At 39.4% G+C, this 15564-nt stretch overlaps 1 protein-coding gene across 1 annotated transcript in view; it reads left to right on the forward strand.

The window, feature by feature from the left end:
- Positions 1-14395, forward strand: part of ano6 (anoctamin 6) — a 21319-nt gene extending 6924 nt beyond the window's left edge. Inside the window, exons 4-20 of the mRNA XM_041964067.1 lie at positions 2082-2147; positions 2228-2512; positions 2636-2749; positions 2835-2950; positions 3166-3300; positions 3470-3575; positions 4085-4145; positions 8137-8282; positions 8495-8572; positions 8903-9131; positions 9217-9386; positions 9472-9569; positions 9752-9879; positions 11095-11300; positions 11485-11681; positions 12035-12140; positions 12228-14395. Of these exons, the coding sequence (XP_041820001.1) occupies positions 2082-2147; positions 2228-2512; positions 2636-2749; positions 2835-2950; positions 3166-3300; positions 3470-3575; positions 4085-4145; positions 8137-8282; positions 8495-8572; positions 8903-9131; positions 9217-9386; positions 9472-9569; positions 9752-9879; positions 11095-11300; positions 11485-11681; positions 12035-12140; positions 12228-12452 (2466 nt within the window). The 3' untranslated portion in view covers positions 12453-14395. The remainder of the gene's footprint in view (positions 1-2081; positions 2148-2227; positions 2513-2635; positions 2750-2834; positions 2951-3165; positions 3301-3469; positions 3576-4084; positions 4146-8136; positions 8283-8494; positions 8573-8902; positions 9132-9216; positions 9387-9471; positions 9570-9751; positions 9880-11094; positions 11301-11484; positions 11682-12034; positions 12141-12227) is intronic.
- The last annotated feature ends 1169 nt before the right edge of the window (positions 14396-15564 follow it).

Below are 15564 nucleotides of genomic sequence, written 5' to 3' on the forward strand. Positions count from 1 at the left end.
AGGACTGAGGCAATTCCTCATTCATAATCATCCCAAAACAAACTCAGCCCAGTTAGGGATGAGAGATGCAACAGTCTCCACAGGCCCCTCCCTTGACTTTGTTTTTCCAGAACCAACCGTGGGTCAAACACGAGTTGCAAAACCTCGTTCTGCTCTGACTCTGACTGCTGGCAGGGCGTGGTTCACTTCAGAGAGTGTAAGTTAGTAGTTTGAGATGGTGCTAAGCTGACATTTAAATATTTGATTTGATTGATGTTTGTTGATCTTTTTTCAGGCCCTTATTGTATTCTGTGTGTGTCGTGAAATTAGGTTTGGCCAAAACAAACAGTAAAGGTGTTTGACCTTTGCTGTTCCTTTAGAGGTCTTCCATAGAATGGGGCTGACATGATATATGTATATATATGTATGTATGTATGTACAAAACTTGACTTGGATGACTAATAAATTAGAAAATAAACTAATCCAAAATCCTGAAAGCAGTCGGAACAAGATTTTTTTTTCAATTATTATTTATTTGATAAAGCAGATGGTACAGAACTTCACTTTTGGATACAATTCAATGTCCACATCAGAGTTGTAAAGCTGTTAAATGCTAATCCAGGTTTTTAGTGACATAACAGAACAAATATAACATGTGGGCAGGAGTGGGGGAATCCCTCCAATTTTTCACATCAGGAAAAGAAAAATAACAAATTAAATTGTGTATGTTTACACAAACCAAAACAGGAATGTATGGCATGACAACCTTTCATATGACAATCAAATTCAATTCACAGAGATTACGGGTTTTACATAGTCTGTCCATTTTGACCAGATCTTGAAAAAAGATTCCCTTTGGCTTTTGAGGGTGAATGTCAACTTCTCCAAAGTGTAAATATCCTGTACAATATTGGTCCATTCTTCAATTGTAGGTGCTTCGGGCTTTAACCAGTTTCTAGTGATCGTCTTTTTGCCTGCTGCCAAAAGCATTAACAGCAGTTTGTTGTCTTTCAGGGTCCAGCTTTCAACTGAAATGTCTCCTAAGTACAGGGCTTCAAATTTATATGGGCTTTTCTTAGTAAAAATATTATTTATATGTTCACTCAGCTGCTCCCAGAATGATTTGATCACTGGACAGTCCCAGAAAATATGGTAGTGATTTGCATTATTTGTCCCACAGAGTTTCCTGCAGGTGCCTCCACTACCCTGATGTTTTTTCTGGGCAGGAGTTACAAAAAATCGAACGTTCTTCCAACAAAATTCCCTCCATGTGTTGGAACTTGAGGTCGTCCATTGTAATTTGTAGATCTTTTCCCAGCTTTCAGATGAAATAAATAAATGTCCTTCTTTTTCCCGTTTATTTGTGATGTAGTTGGAACAAGAATATTTAATAGTTTTATTCGTTGTTCCTGGGCATTTTGCTGAGCTGCTCTCTCTATTATTTGAATATGTTCCACAGTTTGCTATGCTAATTCAGTGCTTTTGTCATGTGTTTTTTGGCTTGTGGAAAAGCTGTGTATCCAGCATTCAGTTCACTATAGCACCATATCTGGTGACAACAAGATCCTGCCCTGACTTGCTCGCAGTATTGTCTTGCTTTGACACTATGTGTAGTGTAAATAATGCTTATGTTATGCAACTGGAACATGTCCAGATACCAGACCGGAGCTCCCAACTCCAGAGTATGTTTTAAATAAACATCATTAAAGGTCATCTTAACACAAAACTGTTGTTGTGTCACAGACTGTGAAGCCGGCAAATTTGTGATACTGGGCTATATAAATAAAACTGATATGACCTAAAGGTTATCAAGATGATAATGTAGAGGCAAAATATGCAAATTCTTTACATGAAATACCTCAACAGAAGCAATCCTGGACTGGCATCTTGGCATTAGATGTGTGTGATTCTGTCTCCTTTTTAATAAAGTTAGATTAATTAAATAGTGCTAAATCTGTGCTCTCAGTATTTACACTGCAGGTTTGACACATTCATGGAACATCAGTAAATCTGCTATAGACGTGGAATCATAATGGCCAGAGGGCAGTGGTGAACTTTACAACCAGAAGCTCATTGAACTCTTTTTCTGTTCTTCTCTGAAGAGACGGCGAGAGTATTTTGAGGCCAGCCTGATGAAGATGGGAATGGAGCTGGAGGCAACACAATCTGTAAGTAGACTGCACTCTTTGAAGGTTTCTCTTGCTTTATCTCGTATTTCAACACAATCTCACATGTCTGCGTGCGGCAGGTAATCGATGACAAACTGCTGTTCGTGAAAGTCCACATGCCGTGGGACGTGCTGTGCACCTACGCCGAGGTCCTGCACATCAAGCTCCCCATCCAGCCCAACGACCTGTCCTCCCGGCCCTCCCCGTGGCGCTTCCTCTCCTTCATCACCAAGCACTTCTACCCCAGTAAGGACCTGATCAAGGAGACCGAGTTCTTCACCGCCCCCTTTGAGAAAGACCGTCTGGACTTCTTCTACGTCAGGGACAAAGACGCCTTCTTCACTCCATCCATGAGGAGCAGGATGGTAAAGCTGTCTCGTGTTGATGCGGCCCACATCTTTTTTTCATGTCTCATTTCTATGTTGAAGGATGAGGTTAATCTGAGGAGTTCCCTAGGGTTGTAAACATCAGACCTCGTCTTCCTCCAGGCATATTACATCCTGAGCCGTGCCCCGTATGACATACGAGGGAACATCAAGAAGTTTGGCATCACCAAACTGCTGGATGGTGGAGTGTACAAAGCTGCGTATCCGCTCCATGACGTAAGTGATGCCATTTAACACTTCCAAAAAAAAATAAAAAATACAGAAAACTGCCTTTGTAGCATTTCCATGTTGACTATTTCAGTGCAGGTTCAACGTCAAGTCCAAAGAAGAGGGCTGCCCCAATGAGAGGTTTCTGCTCTATCAGGAATGGGCTCATCCCAAAAGCTTCTACAAGATGCAACCACTTGACCTCATCAGGTGAACACAATCTTTTTATGTTTATGAAGTACTAAACTCACTTTTTCATGACAAACTTTCGATTAAGCTGAAACTGAAAAGTCTTTTGTCCCGTGTTGGACTGCAGTTACACTTCCTGCGTGCTCAAGCGGGACCAAAATCTGGAATGTGTTTCTCCTTGCACACAGAGTTTAATTTCCTAAATAAACAGTAGAGACACATTTTTTCCCCCTCAGGAAGTATTATGGAGAGAAGATTGGCATTTACTTTGCCTGGTTGGGTTTCTACACAGTTATGCTCACTCTGGCTGCTGTTGTGGGCCTGGGTTGCTTCATTTATGGATACAACACTCAAGAAACCAGCACCTGGAGGTAATGTTGAATGAAAAAGTTTCAATGATAAGCTTGGAGATTAATTAGTATTAGTAAAGTTGAAGTAATATCCTCATTAAGCCTATTTTTCCATCTGACTGTTTATCTTTGCTCCATTTTATAGCTCCCCCTGTCCAATAATCTCTGTTCTCTGTTTAAAATGCTGCAGCAAAGAGGTGTGCGACCCTGAAATCGGAGGGAAAATCGTGATGTGTCCACAGTGTGACAGGGAATGCAAGTACTGGAGGTTGAACAGCACCTGTGAGGCTTCAAAAGTGAGTTTTATAGGATAATAGCACATTCTTTCCCTTGTGTATGAAAAGCTGAATTCACGAGTAGTAAAACACACCACAGCTTCAGCCACCTCAGGCTTTTTACTGCTATAGCCTGATTTGGACGGGATCGGGAATGTTATCTAATGTCGGCAGATAGAGCATATGTATAGCAGACATGACTGAGTCGGGTCACTGACTTAGGGATTTTCTTAACTTGTGCAGCTTTTAGCATTTGACTTTATTCCATAAGCGTCACTTGAGGCCACAGTGGTCGCTGTGAAAAGTGTTCTCTTTCATTTCCGAGGATCATTTTTAGATTTTAGCTCCTCACGTTGTTCTTACTGCACCAGCAAACAATACAGTTACAGATTTTCCATATTTCAATGTGTATGGCTGCTGTTATCCCCAGCAGCACAGCGACAGTCCTTTTTCGAACTGATTCGCATGTACGCAGGATATAACTGTGACAATTTTGACCCTTATGTTTCTCTTTTGTCTCATCTTCGTAGAAACTTTGTATATTTGATAACTTTGGAACCCTGGTGTTTGCAGTTTTCATGTCAATCTGGGGTAAGTTTTATCCTCATCTTTGGCATTCTTTTTTTTTTTCCATCATTATTTTTATTGAATTTTAAAGCATTTTCACATACAAACATGAAAATAAAAAACATCAACAACAACAAAAAAAACAAGATTACAAGAACAATGACCCCAAAACAAAGGCTTCTCTGTTTTATACTGTGTGATTAAACACAAATATATAATTCACCCATAATAAGGATGTGGAATATCAAAACAAGAAAAAAAGAGCAAGGAGAAAATAAAAAAAAGAGTATTATTTTAGGACATTGCAAAGGACACTGCAGAGGACTACCAATAACTACGCCTCCTCCTCCATCTCACTCCCCATAACACTCAAATCCACATTCTCCATGTATTCAATAAAAGGTCCCCAAATGTTTTGAAATAGTGACCGTTTCCCTTTTATAATGTAAGTAATCTTCTCCATCGGTAAAGTTGTAGATATTTCTTTAATCCAGTTAATGAATTTTGGTTTACTTGTACTTCTCCATGAGGTTGCTATTACTCTTTTTGCGAGCAGAAGACATAAATCCAGGGCAGTAATTATTTTTCTAGAAATATGCTGTCTATCAGAATATAAACCGAGGATAAACAATTTAGGGTCAAGGACTAATTGTATCCCTAAAATTCCCTTTAAGGCTTGTTTAATCTCCAACCAGAACTGTTGGACTTTACTGCATTCCCAAACACAGTGAAAAAATGTCCCCTTCTCCTCTCCGCACCTGATGCACAAGTCCGGGATATCATTATTGTACTTACTGAGCTTTTCTGGAGTCACGTATGTCCTCATTAACCAGCTATATTGTAGAACTTTGAGGCGTGTATTGGTAGTTTGTGTTTGTGCTTTAGCACACGCTTCCTCCCAATCCTCAGAGGACAAGTCCTCCTGCAAATCTTGCCTCCAGGTGTTAAGTTTATGTAAAGAAGATTCAGAAGATCCCCCTGCTAACATGTTATACAGTCTGGAGATAATTCCCTTTCCAAGGCAATCTTTTTTCATTTCGATTTCCAAAGTGGACAGTGAGGGGATCGATACACACTGATTTTGAGAGGATCTAATAAAGTTTCTCACCTGTAGATATTTGAATTGATGTTTGCTTGGAATGTCATACCTGGCAATCAACTCCTCAAATGACATCAAAATTCCAGCCTCTGATCCCATGAGGTCCCCTATTGTTTTTAAACCTTTTTCAGCCCACTTTCCAAAACCAGGGTCTGCTTTGCCTGGAGGGAAAAAATGGTTACCCCATATCGGGCTGAGGTGTGACAGAGAGGAGGATTCCCCTAAGTATTTCTTGATCTGATGCCAAATTATAATCATATTTTTGACGATAGGGTTTTTGGTCTCTTTTTTCAACATTTTGATATTTGCTGAGTATATGTACTGAGGGAGAGGGAGAGGGATTGAGCAGTTTTCCATAGTCATCCAAGGTGGGGGAGATTTATCTGTAAAGTAAAACATCATAGTCCTCAACTGAGCTGCCCAATAATACCAGAGTGGATTGGGGCACTTCAGGCCTCCTCTATCATACGGTAGGTATAGAAGTGATAAACGTAGCCTTGGTCGTCTATTATTCCACAAAAAACGTACAAACATTTTCTTTAGAAGTGGGAATAAATTAACAGGAGGTGGCAATGGGATGTTCTGAAACAAGTACAGAAGCTTTGGCATTACATTTAATTTAAGAACATTAATTCTTGCTATAAGCGATAAGGGCAGGGAGTTCCATCTATCTATAGAGGAAGTAATTGAATCTACCATTGGGCTGTAGTTAACCTCGACAATATCTCTTATACACGGCACAATCTTAATTCCCAAATATGTAAAACAATCTACTTTTCTGAATTGGAACGAAGCCCCGGCACCATTTCTTTCTTCTGAGTTAAGTAACATTAATGAAGATTTGTCTTTGTTCACTTTATACCCTGATATCTTTCCAAATGTGTTTATTAGCTCTAACAGGGCTGGAATAGAATTTTTCAATTTTTTCAAGAAGAGAATGACATCATCAGCAAATAATGCAATTCTGTGTTCCTGTTGACCAACTGACAAACCAGTTATGTTTTTATGGGACCGCACTGCAATAGCAAATGGTTCAATTGCTAGAATAAATAATAAGGGGGACAAAGGGCACCCCTGCCTACATCCGCGTTTTATTTTAAATGGTTTAGATATGATTCCATTTGTTATTATTTCAGCATAAGGTTCATTGTATAAAAGTTTAACCCACCGACAGAAATTATCCCCACAACCAAATCTGTTTAATATTTCAAATAGGTAGGGCCACTCAACTCTATCAAAGGCCTTTTCGGCATCCAATGATAGCAAAGCAGTATCAAATTTTTCTTCCTGATTATAAAGAATATCCAACACTCGTCTCACATTATGAAATCCCTGTCTACCTACAATAAACCCATTCTGGTCACAGGTGATTATATAAGGTAATATTTTCTCCATCCTACGAGCCAAAATTTTGCAAAGTATCTTTAAATCTACATTAAGAAGACTTATTGGTCTTAAATTTTCACATCTGTTGCAAGGTTTACCAGGTTTAGGTAGTAAAGTTATCAGAGCTCCTCTTAATGAAACAGGGAGAGTTCCTTTTTCAAATGACTCCGAAAACATATCGAAAAGCGGGGACAGCAATTTAGCTTTAAATTTTTTATAAATTTCTGCCGGCAACCCATCTGGGCCTGGTGTTTTGCCCGTTTTCAAATGATCTATTGCTATAGATATTTCCTCCTTAGTTATAGCTGCACCCAGATCTGTATTCATAAGTTCTGAGATGTTGGGTATTTGGAGGGTATCCAAGAAGAGATTTTGTTCTTGTCCCACATGTGTTATGTCTGAGCTGTATAATTTTTCAAAAAAGGCCTTAAAAGTTTCGTTGATTTTTAGGGGGTCAACAATAATTTGTCCATCACTAGTTTCAACTGAGGTAATACTTTTCTCGTTTTGTAATTGTCGAAGACGCCAGGCTAAAAGTTTGCCGGGCTTCTCCCCCTGGTCATAAAACGCCTGCTTAAGACGCAAAAGATGTGAAGCAGCTTTAGAGGCAGAGAGTTCATTATACTGTGTTCTTATTAGCAGTAGTTTCTGATGAATATTTGGACATAATGTTTGATAGTATTCCCTCTCAAGCAATTCAATCTCTGCTTCCAACTTTTTAGTTTTCTGATATGTTTGTTTTGTCTTATAGCTCGTAAAACTAATTATCTGGCCTCTTATGTAGGCCTTAAAGGCTTCCCATCTTGAAGAGGATGATGTTTCATCTGTATTGATTTCAAAAAAGATATTGATTTGGTTATCTATAAAAGATATAAATTCTGAGTCTAGGAGCCATTTTTGTTTAAATCTCCACCTAGGGGGGTCTCTCCTTAGCCTTACACCTTCATATATTAGTGAATTTGGTGCATGGTCCGAAATTAAAATGCTGTCATAGTGGCAGTCTTTTATTTTATGTCTCAAGTTGGCAGAGACCAAAAAATAATCAATGCGCGAATATGATTTATGCGTACCTGAGTAACAAGAGTATTTTAAGCCTTTGGGATTCATATCTCTCCAGATATCTATCAAATTAAGCTCCTCCATAAAATGCTGAATAGTTTGTCTGCTTTTAGAATGAGATGTATCAATGCCTGAGCTTCTGTCCAACCCCGGATTCAATGTGCAATTAAAGTCCCCTGCTACAACATAGCTACCAGACAGAGATGAAATTGTGAAAAAAAGATTATGAAAAAACTTTGGGTCATCAATATTTGGAGCATATATATTAATCAGATTTATTTTTTCCGTAATATCTTTGGCATTCTTAAACAAATTTTAATATTTTTTTATATTATATTTAAAAATATAGATTTTTTAGCATGATTAACAGTACATACACGCATATGAAGGAAGACTGTTTCAAAGCTGTTTCCTTCTTTCTTATTACTCCCCTGTTGTTTTTTCCTGCTCCTGTTCACTTCCTGGCTGTAGTAACTTTGTTCCTGGAGTTTTGGAAGCGCTACCAGGCGGAGCTGGAGTACGAGTGGGACACTGTGGAGTTTCTGGAGCAGGAAGAGCCGCCCCGTCCAGAATATGAAGCCAAGTGTGTCTATGAGAGGAAAAACCCTATCACAGGGGTAACTCACATACAGACTTTTTTTTTCCAGCTAATCTTTTATTCCGTAATCAGAAAACTGGTTTAATCTTTAATGCAAACGGAACAGGAAAAAACTTAAGATGGGTTGTAAAAAAGGACCCAAACTGATTTTCTCAGTTTTGTTGGAAATATACTATTTAAAGATAGAGAAATGAGTTATTTCTTGCCATATTTTTGTTGTTTATGATTTAGGTAAAAGAAAAAGTGCCTTATACAGCCTGTGGACGATGTGTTCGGGTGTCGTTAGGAATTGGGACCGTCCTATTCTGGGTAATGTTAATAAAAGCCATTTTTTCTTCAATTGTTTTTCTTGCTAGTATTTTGTTGTTTCCCAATCTGTAATTCTAACAATTTATTAACATTTACTCATGACACATTTATTATTGAAAACTTCCGTATATGTTAAATTACATTTGCATGGAAACAAATGACATGTGTCAGCATGTAGCTGACAGGGTGTGCACTGACTAAAAGACTCTTACATTGTTATAATTATTTAATTTCTAATTGTTCATTTTTAATGTAAGTGTAATACATGAACTTTGTGATTTTCCAATTTCAAAACAGAATTAATCTTTTCACTTGTATTTTGTCCTTTAGATTCTGTTGATCCTGGCGTCCATTGTGGCCATCATCGTCTACCGCCTGGCTGCATTTTTTGCCTTCTCAGCTCGACTCAGAGCTCAGGACCTGAAAGAGCTGGAACCTTTAAAGGAGTATGTGACGCCTCAGATGGCCACGTCTGTCACAGCCTCGCTCATCAGCTTCGTTGTAATCATGATCCTCAATATTCTCTACGAGCGGGTCGCCATCTGGATCACCGACTTTGGTGAGTTTGAATCATACCTCTGCCCAGTGCTGGCTTTGCACGTGGTTTATTCCTGAATCCTTTCTTATCTGCCGCACAATAACAGAGCTCCCGCGGACCAAGACAGACTACGAGAACAGCTTGACTCTGAAGATGTTCCTCTTTCAGTTCGTCAACTATTACTCCTCCTGTTTCTACATCGCCTTCGCCAAAGGGAAAGTGGTTGGCTATCCTGGAGAGCCTGTCTATCTCCTGGGAAAGTACCGTAACGAGGAGGTACAGCTCGTCCACCCAGCTGTTACATGTAGAACCTAATTGTTTCTCATTCTTGACTCTTGCGTTGCGTCTCGATGTCCTGCAGTGTGATCCTGGTGGTTGTCTGATTGAGTTGACGACTCAGCTCTCTGTCATCATGGGTGGAAAAGCCATCTGGAACAACATCCAAGAGGTCTTGCTACCGTAAGAAGTCAGAATGTAACATTTTTTTTGTGTGTGAAACAAGAGGCAGCTTATAGATGCCGGTGAATTTGCAGCTTACATCAGGTGTCAGAGCCGAAGGCCTGATAGCTTATCATGCATCGATTCTCTATTGTCTTACTGAGTCACTGTTACTGTATATGGTCTCTTCCAAACCTCCACAGGTGGGTGAAGAATTTCATTTTCCGCTGCACCAGTGTGGCCTCAGAGAAGGTGATTCCTCGCTGGGAACAGGACTACCGGCTCCAGCCTGTTTCCAAACTCGGACTCTTCTATGAATATCTTGAGATGGGTGAGAGGAAAGAAAAGTCCTGGCTCTTTTGGCTCTTGATCTTGTGCCACTTCTGGCTTTCATAATTCAGCCAAACATTGCAATGTTTCGATTTATGATTGGTATGGATGCACTTAAATTATTCAGTGTAATTATACTAAACCTTGTCATTTCAAGAAGACCATAATTTTACATTATGTTTGGTATAGAAACCTTAATGAATGTAAATGCATCAAACACTATTACACGTGTGTATTCATTTTCTTTAATGTTCTTTAGTTTAAACTTGACGTAATACAAAACAAAATGCACCACAAAAACTATTTCTTGTATACAGTAATGTTTAGTTGAACTAACCAACAGATGTAGCCTCCTCATATGTTGTATGAAGTGTATAATATGGTGAATAATGGTTGAGATATTTGACCTGACATTTTATTCAGATATTCAAATGAGGTTTAATGATGAGTTTCAAGCAATAGTTTTGACATTTTAGGAGTTGATGAGAAGATTAACACCTCTGTTGTGTACAGCGCTACAGTCAGGAGGCAGTTAGCTTAGCTCAGACTAACTAGCAGGGTGAAACAGCTAGCAGGCTAGTTTGTTCACAGTTATTAAATACCCCTGCCAGCACCTCTGAAGCTCACTCATTAATATGTTGCATTATTCAAACAAAAATGCAAAACTGTTTGTGGTTTTAGAGGAGTAGCAAATTATTTCTTGACACAATAAATCTGTTTTATGCCAAGAAATTTGTTACAGCACATAAAACTCCAACTTTTTTTTACATTTCTGTTTGTATATGGATTAAATAAAACAGATATTGCTTGTTAATTGGTGCACTTTATAGGTGCAGGTATTTAGACTGAGAGAGGAGTTTTTTAGACTGAGGGGGTAAACAGCTAGCAGGGTTTCCAGTCTGTATGCAAAGGTAAACTAACCAGCTGCTGGCTCTGTTCTGAGCTTAACGCACAGATGTGATGGTCTCTCAGCAAGAAGGCAAATAAAACAAGAACATGAGCATGCATCGCTGAAGGCGAACACATTAACTATTCCTTTAACAAATGACTTAGTATGCAGTATTCTCAAAGTATGGAGAGTGTCGACAGGAAATTCCAGATAGTAAGTAACTAATGAGGGAATTTACAGACAATAAGTGTATGTATACCTGGAGCATCTGAATCCTGGGTGGTCTCAACAGCGCCTCTCTTGTTATGCATGCATCTTGTCTCACAGTCATCCAGTTTGGCTTTGTGACCCTGTTCGTGGCTTCCTTCCCTCTGGCTCCGGTCCTGGCTCTGGTAAACAACCTGTTTGAGATCCGGGTTGATGCCTGGAAAATCACCACTCAGTTTCGCCGCGTCGTGCCAGAGAAGGCGCAGGATATCGGAGCCTGGCAACCCATTCTTCAAGGCATCGCTATCTTGGCCGTGGCAACAAATGTAAGTTACTGTTTACACTGAGTTCTAGTGCAGTATAATACAACAATGCTTCTGTTTAAAGTGTTTCTTTACCAGCTTCTTAACATAACAGTCCAGTGAAATACAACAATCACAAAACTGAAAATGAATTTGAATCTTCACCTCTCTGTCGCTGCATTTACTTGATGTCCTGGTGTCTCAACAGGCCATGATCATTGCTTTTACATCAGACATGATTCCACGGTTGGTCTACTACTGGTCTTTCTCTGTGTACCCATATGGAGATTACTCTAATAACACCATGGAGGGCTACATCAACAGCTCGTTGTCTATATTCAACACCAGCGACTTCTCTGAAAGCAGCAGGCCAATGGGTAAATTTTCCAACATCACCACCTGCAGGTAGGAAGACCGACCGATCTGTGTGAGCTTCCATTTGAAAAACTATTGCACAAAGTTTAAAAGATATTATTGATAATATTCATGATTAATTATTCATTACATTTATGCAAAACATATCAGGAGTGACAAAGCTCTTCAGTTTCACAGTCATATGTTGCATTTTAGCAGAACAGCTGTCTGGTTTTCACACAATGTTGCTCAATTTTATTTATGTAAATTGCAAAAATGACAAGAAATAATGGTGTGATGGGAGCTCATGGACTTAATACAGCTTCATCATATATGGACGTAAAAGCAGATGACAGTTGTGTGGGAAGTCTTGTTTGTTCTGAAGGAAAAATGTTCTTCTTTAGGTATCGAGATTTTCGGTATCCTCCCGGGCACGCCAGGCAGTATCAGTACAACGTCTACTACTGGCATGTGATCGCTGCCAAAATGGCTTTTATCATTGTCGTAGAGGTGAGTATGAAAAGTAACAGGAAGTGATTATGAACCCTTGAATTATTAAAACATACTCACAGAGGCGCCTCCTTCTTCTCCCCACAGCACATTGTTTACCTTACCAAGTTCATCCTGTCCTACATGATCCCAGACGTGCCGTACGCCGTCAAAGAACAGATCAAACGGGAGAAATACCTGACCCAGGTGATCCTCCACGAGACCAACCTCAAGCTGGTGACCAAGCGTTTGAAACCTGTCAACGACGAGACCATGAAACACACCGAGGCGATTCTGGCAATGGAGGAGATGGAGCTTGACTACTCAGAGTAGAGGAAAATGCAGGGAAAAAGAGATCAAATGTTCCTTTAAATAGCGACCAAAACCTTGTTAACTAGTGGCAGAGTTAAGGCCCAAAACAAGTTATAGACTTTTGTTTTGAATGATGTGTAGCAACCAGTAAGAAAAAGATGTCTGAAGTTTCCTGCGAGGCTGTTGGACAAAGAAAGGAGAAACCACTGTCGTCCAGTCTTCACCCCTGCCTTCTGGACTCGCTGCGTTTGGCCAGAGAGTGAAAAAGGAAAAAGAACAGTGCATCTGTCCTCTATCACCACTCAGTGTCTTTTCTTTCAAATCAGTGCCTCACACTAAATACCACCAACCATTTGGTGGATTAAGCATGAAAAACAAAACAGTCCCATCTCAGTGTTCACTCACAGGCTTTTTCTTTCAGCAGCGTCACATGGTCTTCATCAGCAGAGAGAAATTTACTCAGTTAAGATTTGTAGTGTGTAGCCGTGTCGGCCTAAGACGTGAGCTGCCGTACGGGCATGGTTGAAAGCTGTGGAAAAAGCTAGTGTGTCGACCTTGAGTTGGGATTTTTCCGTGTGTGTTTCTTCCAGCTTTATGAGTACAGTAAGTTTTAGTTTGGTCATTGGCTATATCAGCACTGCAGCGTCTCACTCCGTCCACTGTGCTACATGCTGGAGGCTCAGGGCTTTCACCACACATGCAACAAACAAGTGCCGCTGATGGTCTTCTTTTATTAATAATAACAGTATTATTATATACACAAATTGCACCACTTTTAAATGCAATGTTGTTGATTTAGACTTTTTTTTTAACTCTCTGTTCCTCTGAGAGCTGTCGTGATGCACCAAACAGCTCAAACTGTTACACAAGTGATGAGATACTAGTAATTACAATAGACATGGACTCGCTTAAAGCCACATATACTGACTAAGGCCTTGACCACCTTTATACAGATATTCTTTCAAATACATACTTTTCCCCCTCTGTTTAAAAAAAAAAAATCTCCATGCACACAGGAATGCAACATGATTCAAAATGCTCAAGCAAGCATGTCGGCCAGTAGGGGGCGATAAATATATCATATTATACAAATAATTATTTATTTGTAGTTATTTTACGCCTCTCTGGCAACAGCCTAGCAGTGCTAGCCAAATATAAACAAATCAGAAGTCCACCATTGTTGTTTCAGATATATTCCCATTTGTTTCATATGCACAGAAACCAGAATCTTGATAAATCTGCACTTCAAAAAGGCATTTTTTAAATAATCACAGTTTTGGTGATTTTAAACATTGTTTGTGTGTGAACGAGAGGCCCAAACGCAGAGGGAAATTTGTGTTGCGTGGAAATCAATATATGTGTGGTCAAGGCCTTCATGTTTCTCAAATACCTTTACCTCTGTAAGCCTTTGAACTGGTCTAAAGTTCTATTTCTTTCAATATGGCCAATCCAGGAAGTGAATGTATTTGACAATTCAAAACTGGGGCTGGTGCCATGTAAAAGTTTAATGGATACAAGTTTACAAAGCACAAGAATGATTTGAAACTGAATGCTCTTTCGTCATGACAACAAAGTGTATAGTGCAGCGTATATTTGTATTTGAATGAATCGCAGCCCTGGAAGTGTTTTAGCTGACAATGTGAGTATATTCTCTTTTTCCTTATTCATATACTCACATCTGCTGTACTGTTTTGCACTTACAGAGTTGTAGTCCTGTGCCATGACCGTTGCACTGCATGACATTTTGACTGCGTGATATCCTGTGATGTAGGCAATACAGTGATTCAGCCTTTTCTGTGTCATTGCTGAAATATTGGATCAATACCTCAGCTGTTGCCTCACCTGATTTAAACAGTGGTACTATAACCACCATGTATGTTTAACAGTATCATGTACCAGCAATATCTCATGATGCGAATTTGTCTTGTCTTATTGTTTTATACAAATAAATTGTTTTATATGAATTATTGTTCTTCAGAGTCTTTAAAAAAGGTGAGAATGAGAACCGCTGGAAGTCAGCACAAGATTTCCAGTTGGATGTTAAGTTTCTCTTTTCACTTTTTCCTCTTCGTCTCATCATGAATCTGATGGTTTTTATTCCACTTCCAAAAGCAGCTGAAGCACACGATTACAGAGGCACTAAAAACGCCGTAATGTGTTGAAAAAACAGCATTACTGCATCCTGTGTCTGTGTTTTTCTGTGCATGGAGGGGTAAGCACTGCCTGTCAGGATATGACTTCATCTGCTGTATTAGCCACGGCCACAGCAGCTGTGTGTGCTGAGATGATAAAAATACCTCATTTGGTTTCCAAAGATTTGTATCTTTATCTTGTTTATTCAAGAAAACAAGCTGTTTCTGTTTTCTAGAGAAAAAGATTAAAAAAGTTATTGCAACAACAGCTACTCTGCACATAAATCACTATAAATACATTGTAAAAAGATATAAAATGAAATAAATATATGAAATAATGTAAACTGGAACGTGCCTGCAAGGCTTTTTTTTAATACTTACCAGTGTCACAAGTCCGATCGTGTGGAGAGCAATGAAGGGTGGGTGCTTTAATGTTTGTCTTCTCTCCAGGATGCTCTTGATCCCAGCATAAATACACCACTGAAGGCCTTTCTCACTTCTCACTGTACATCCTGTACATCATAATGGAGGAAGGGGAACGTGAGCATGTACATGCAGCATAAGGTTAACTCTGTTAGCACACAGAAATCTGAATTCAGTTTTGTATCTGAATATTTTCAGTCTCAAAAGTGTGAATAGGAAAAGCCAGGTTTTTAGCAACAACAGGGTTTGTACAGAAATACAGCCATTAAAAAACATTTGAATCATACTTCTGCCCTTTCCTGACACCCGAATCCTTCCTTATCTGCCACACAATAACAGAGCTTCCAGAGACAGAGACCCAGAGAACAGCTTGTCTTTGAAGATGTTCCCTTCTGCCAAAGGAGAAGATATCAATCTCACAGGAAGCTGCCACAACACGTTTGTCCCTCCCATCACTAAAATCAGATATAACATCAGTCAGGCTTGGTCCTGTCATGCTGAAGCTCTAGAACCAGAGAAACATTAAAATGGCAAATATAGCATCTATTGCAGGGCTGTTGCTTTGGATCACACTAATG

This window comes from Chelmon rostratus, chromosome 22, assembly GCF_017976325.1.
Source record: "Chelmon rostratus isolate fCheRos1 chromosome 22, fCheRos1.pri, whole genome shotgun sequence".
NCBI lineage: Eukaryota > Metazoa > Chordata > Actinopteri > Chaetodontiformes > Chaetodontidae > Chelmon > Chelmon rostratus.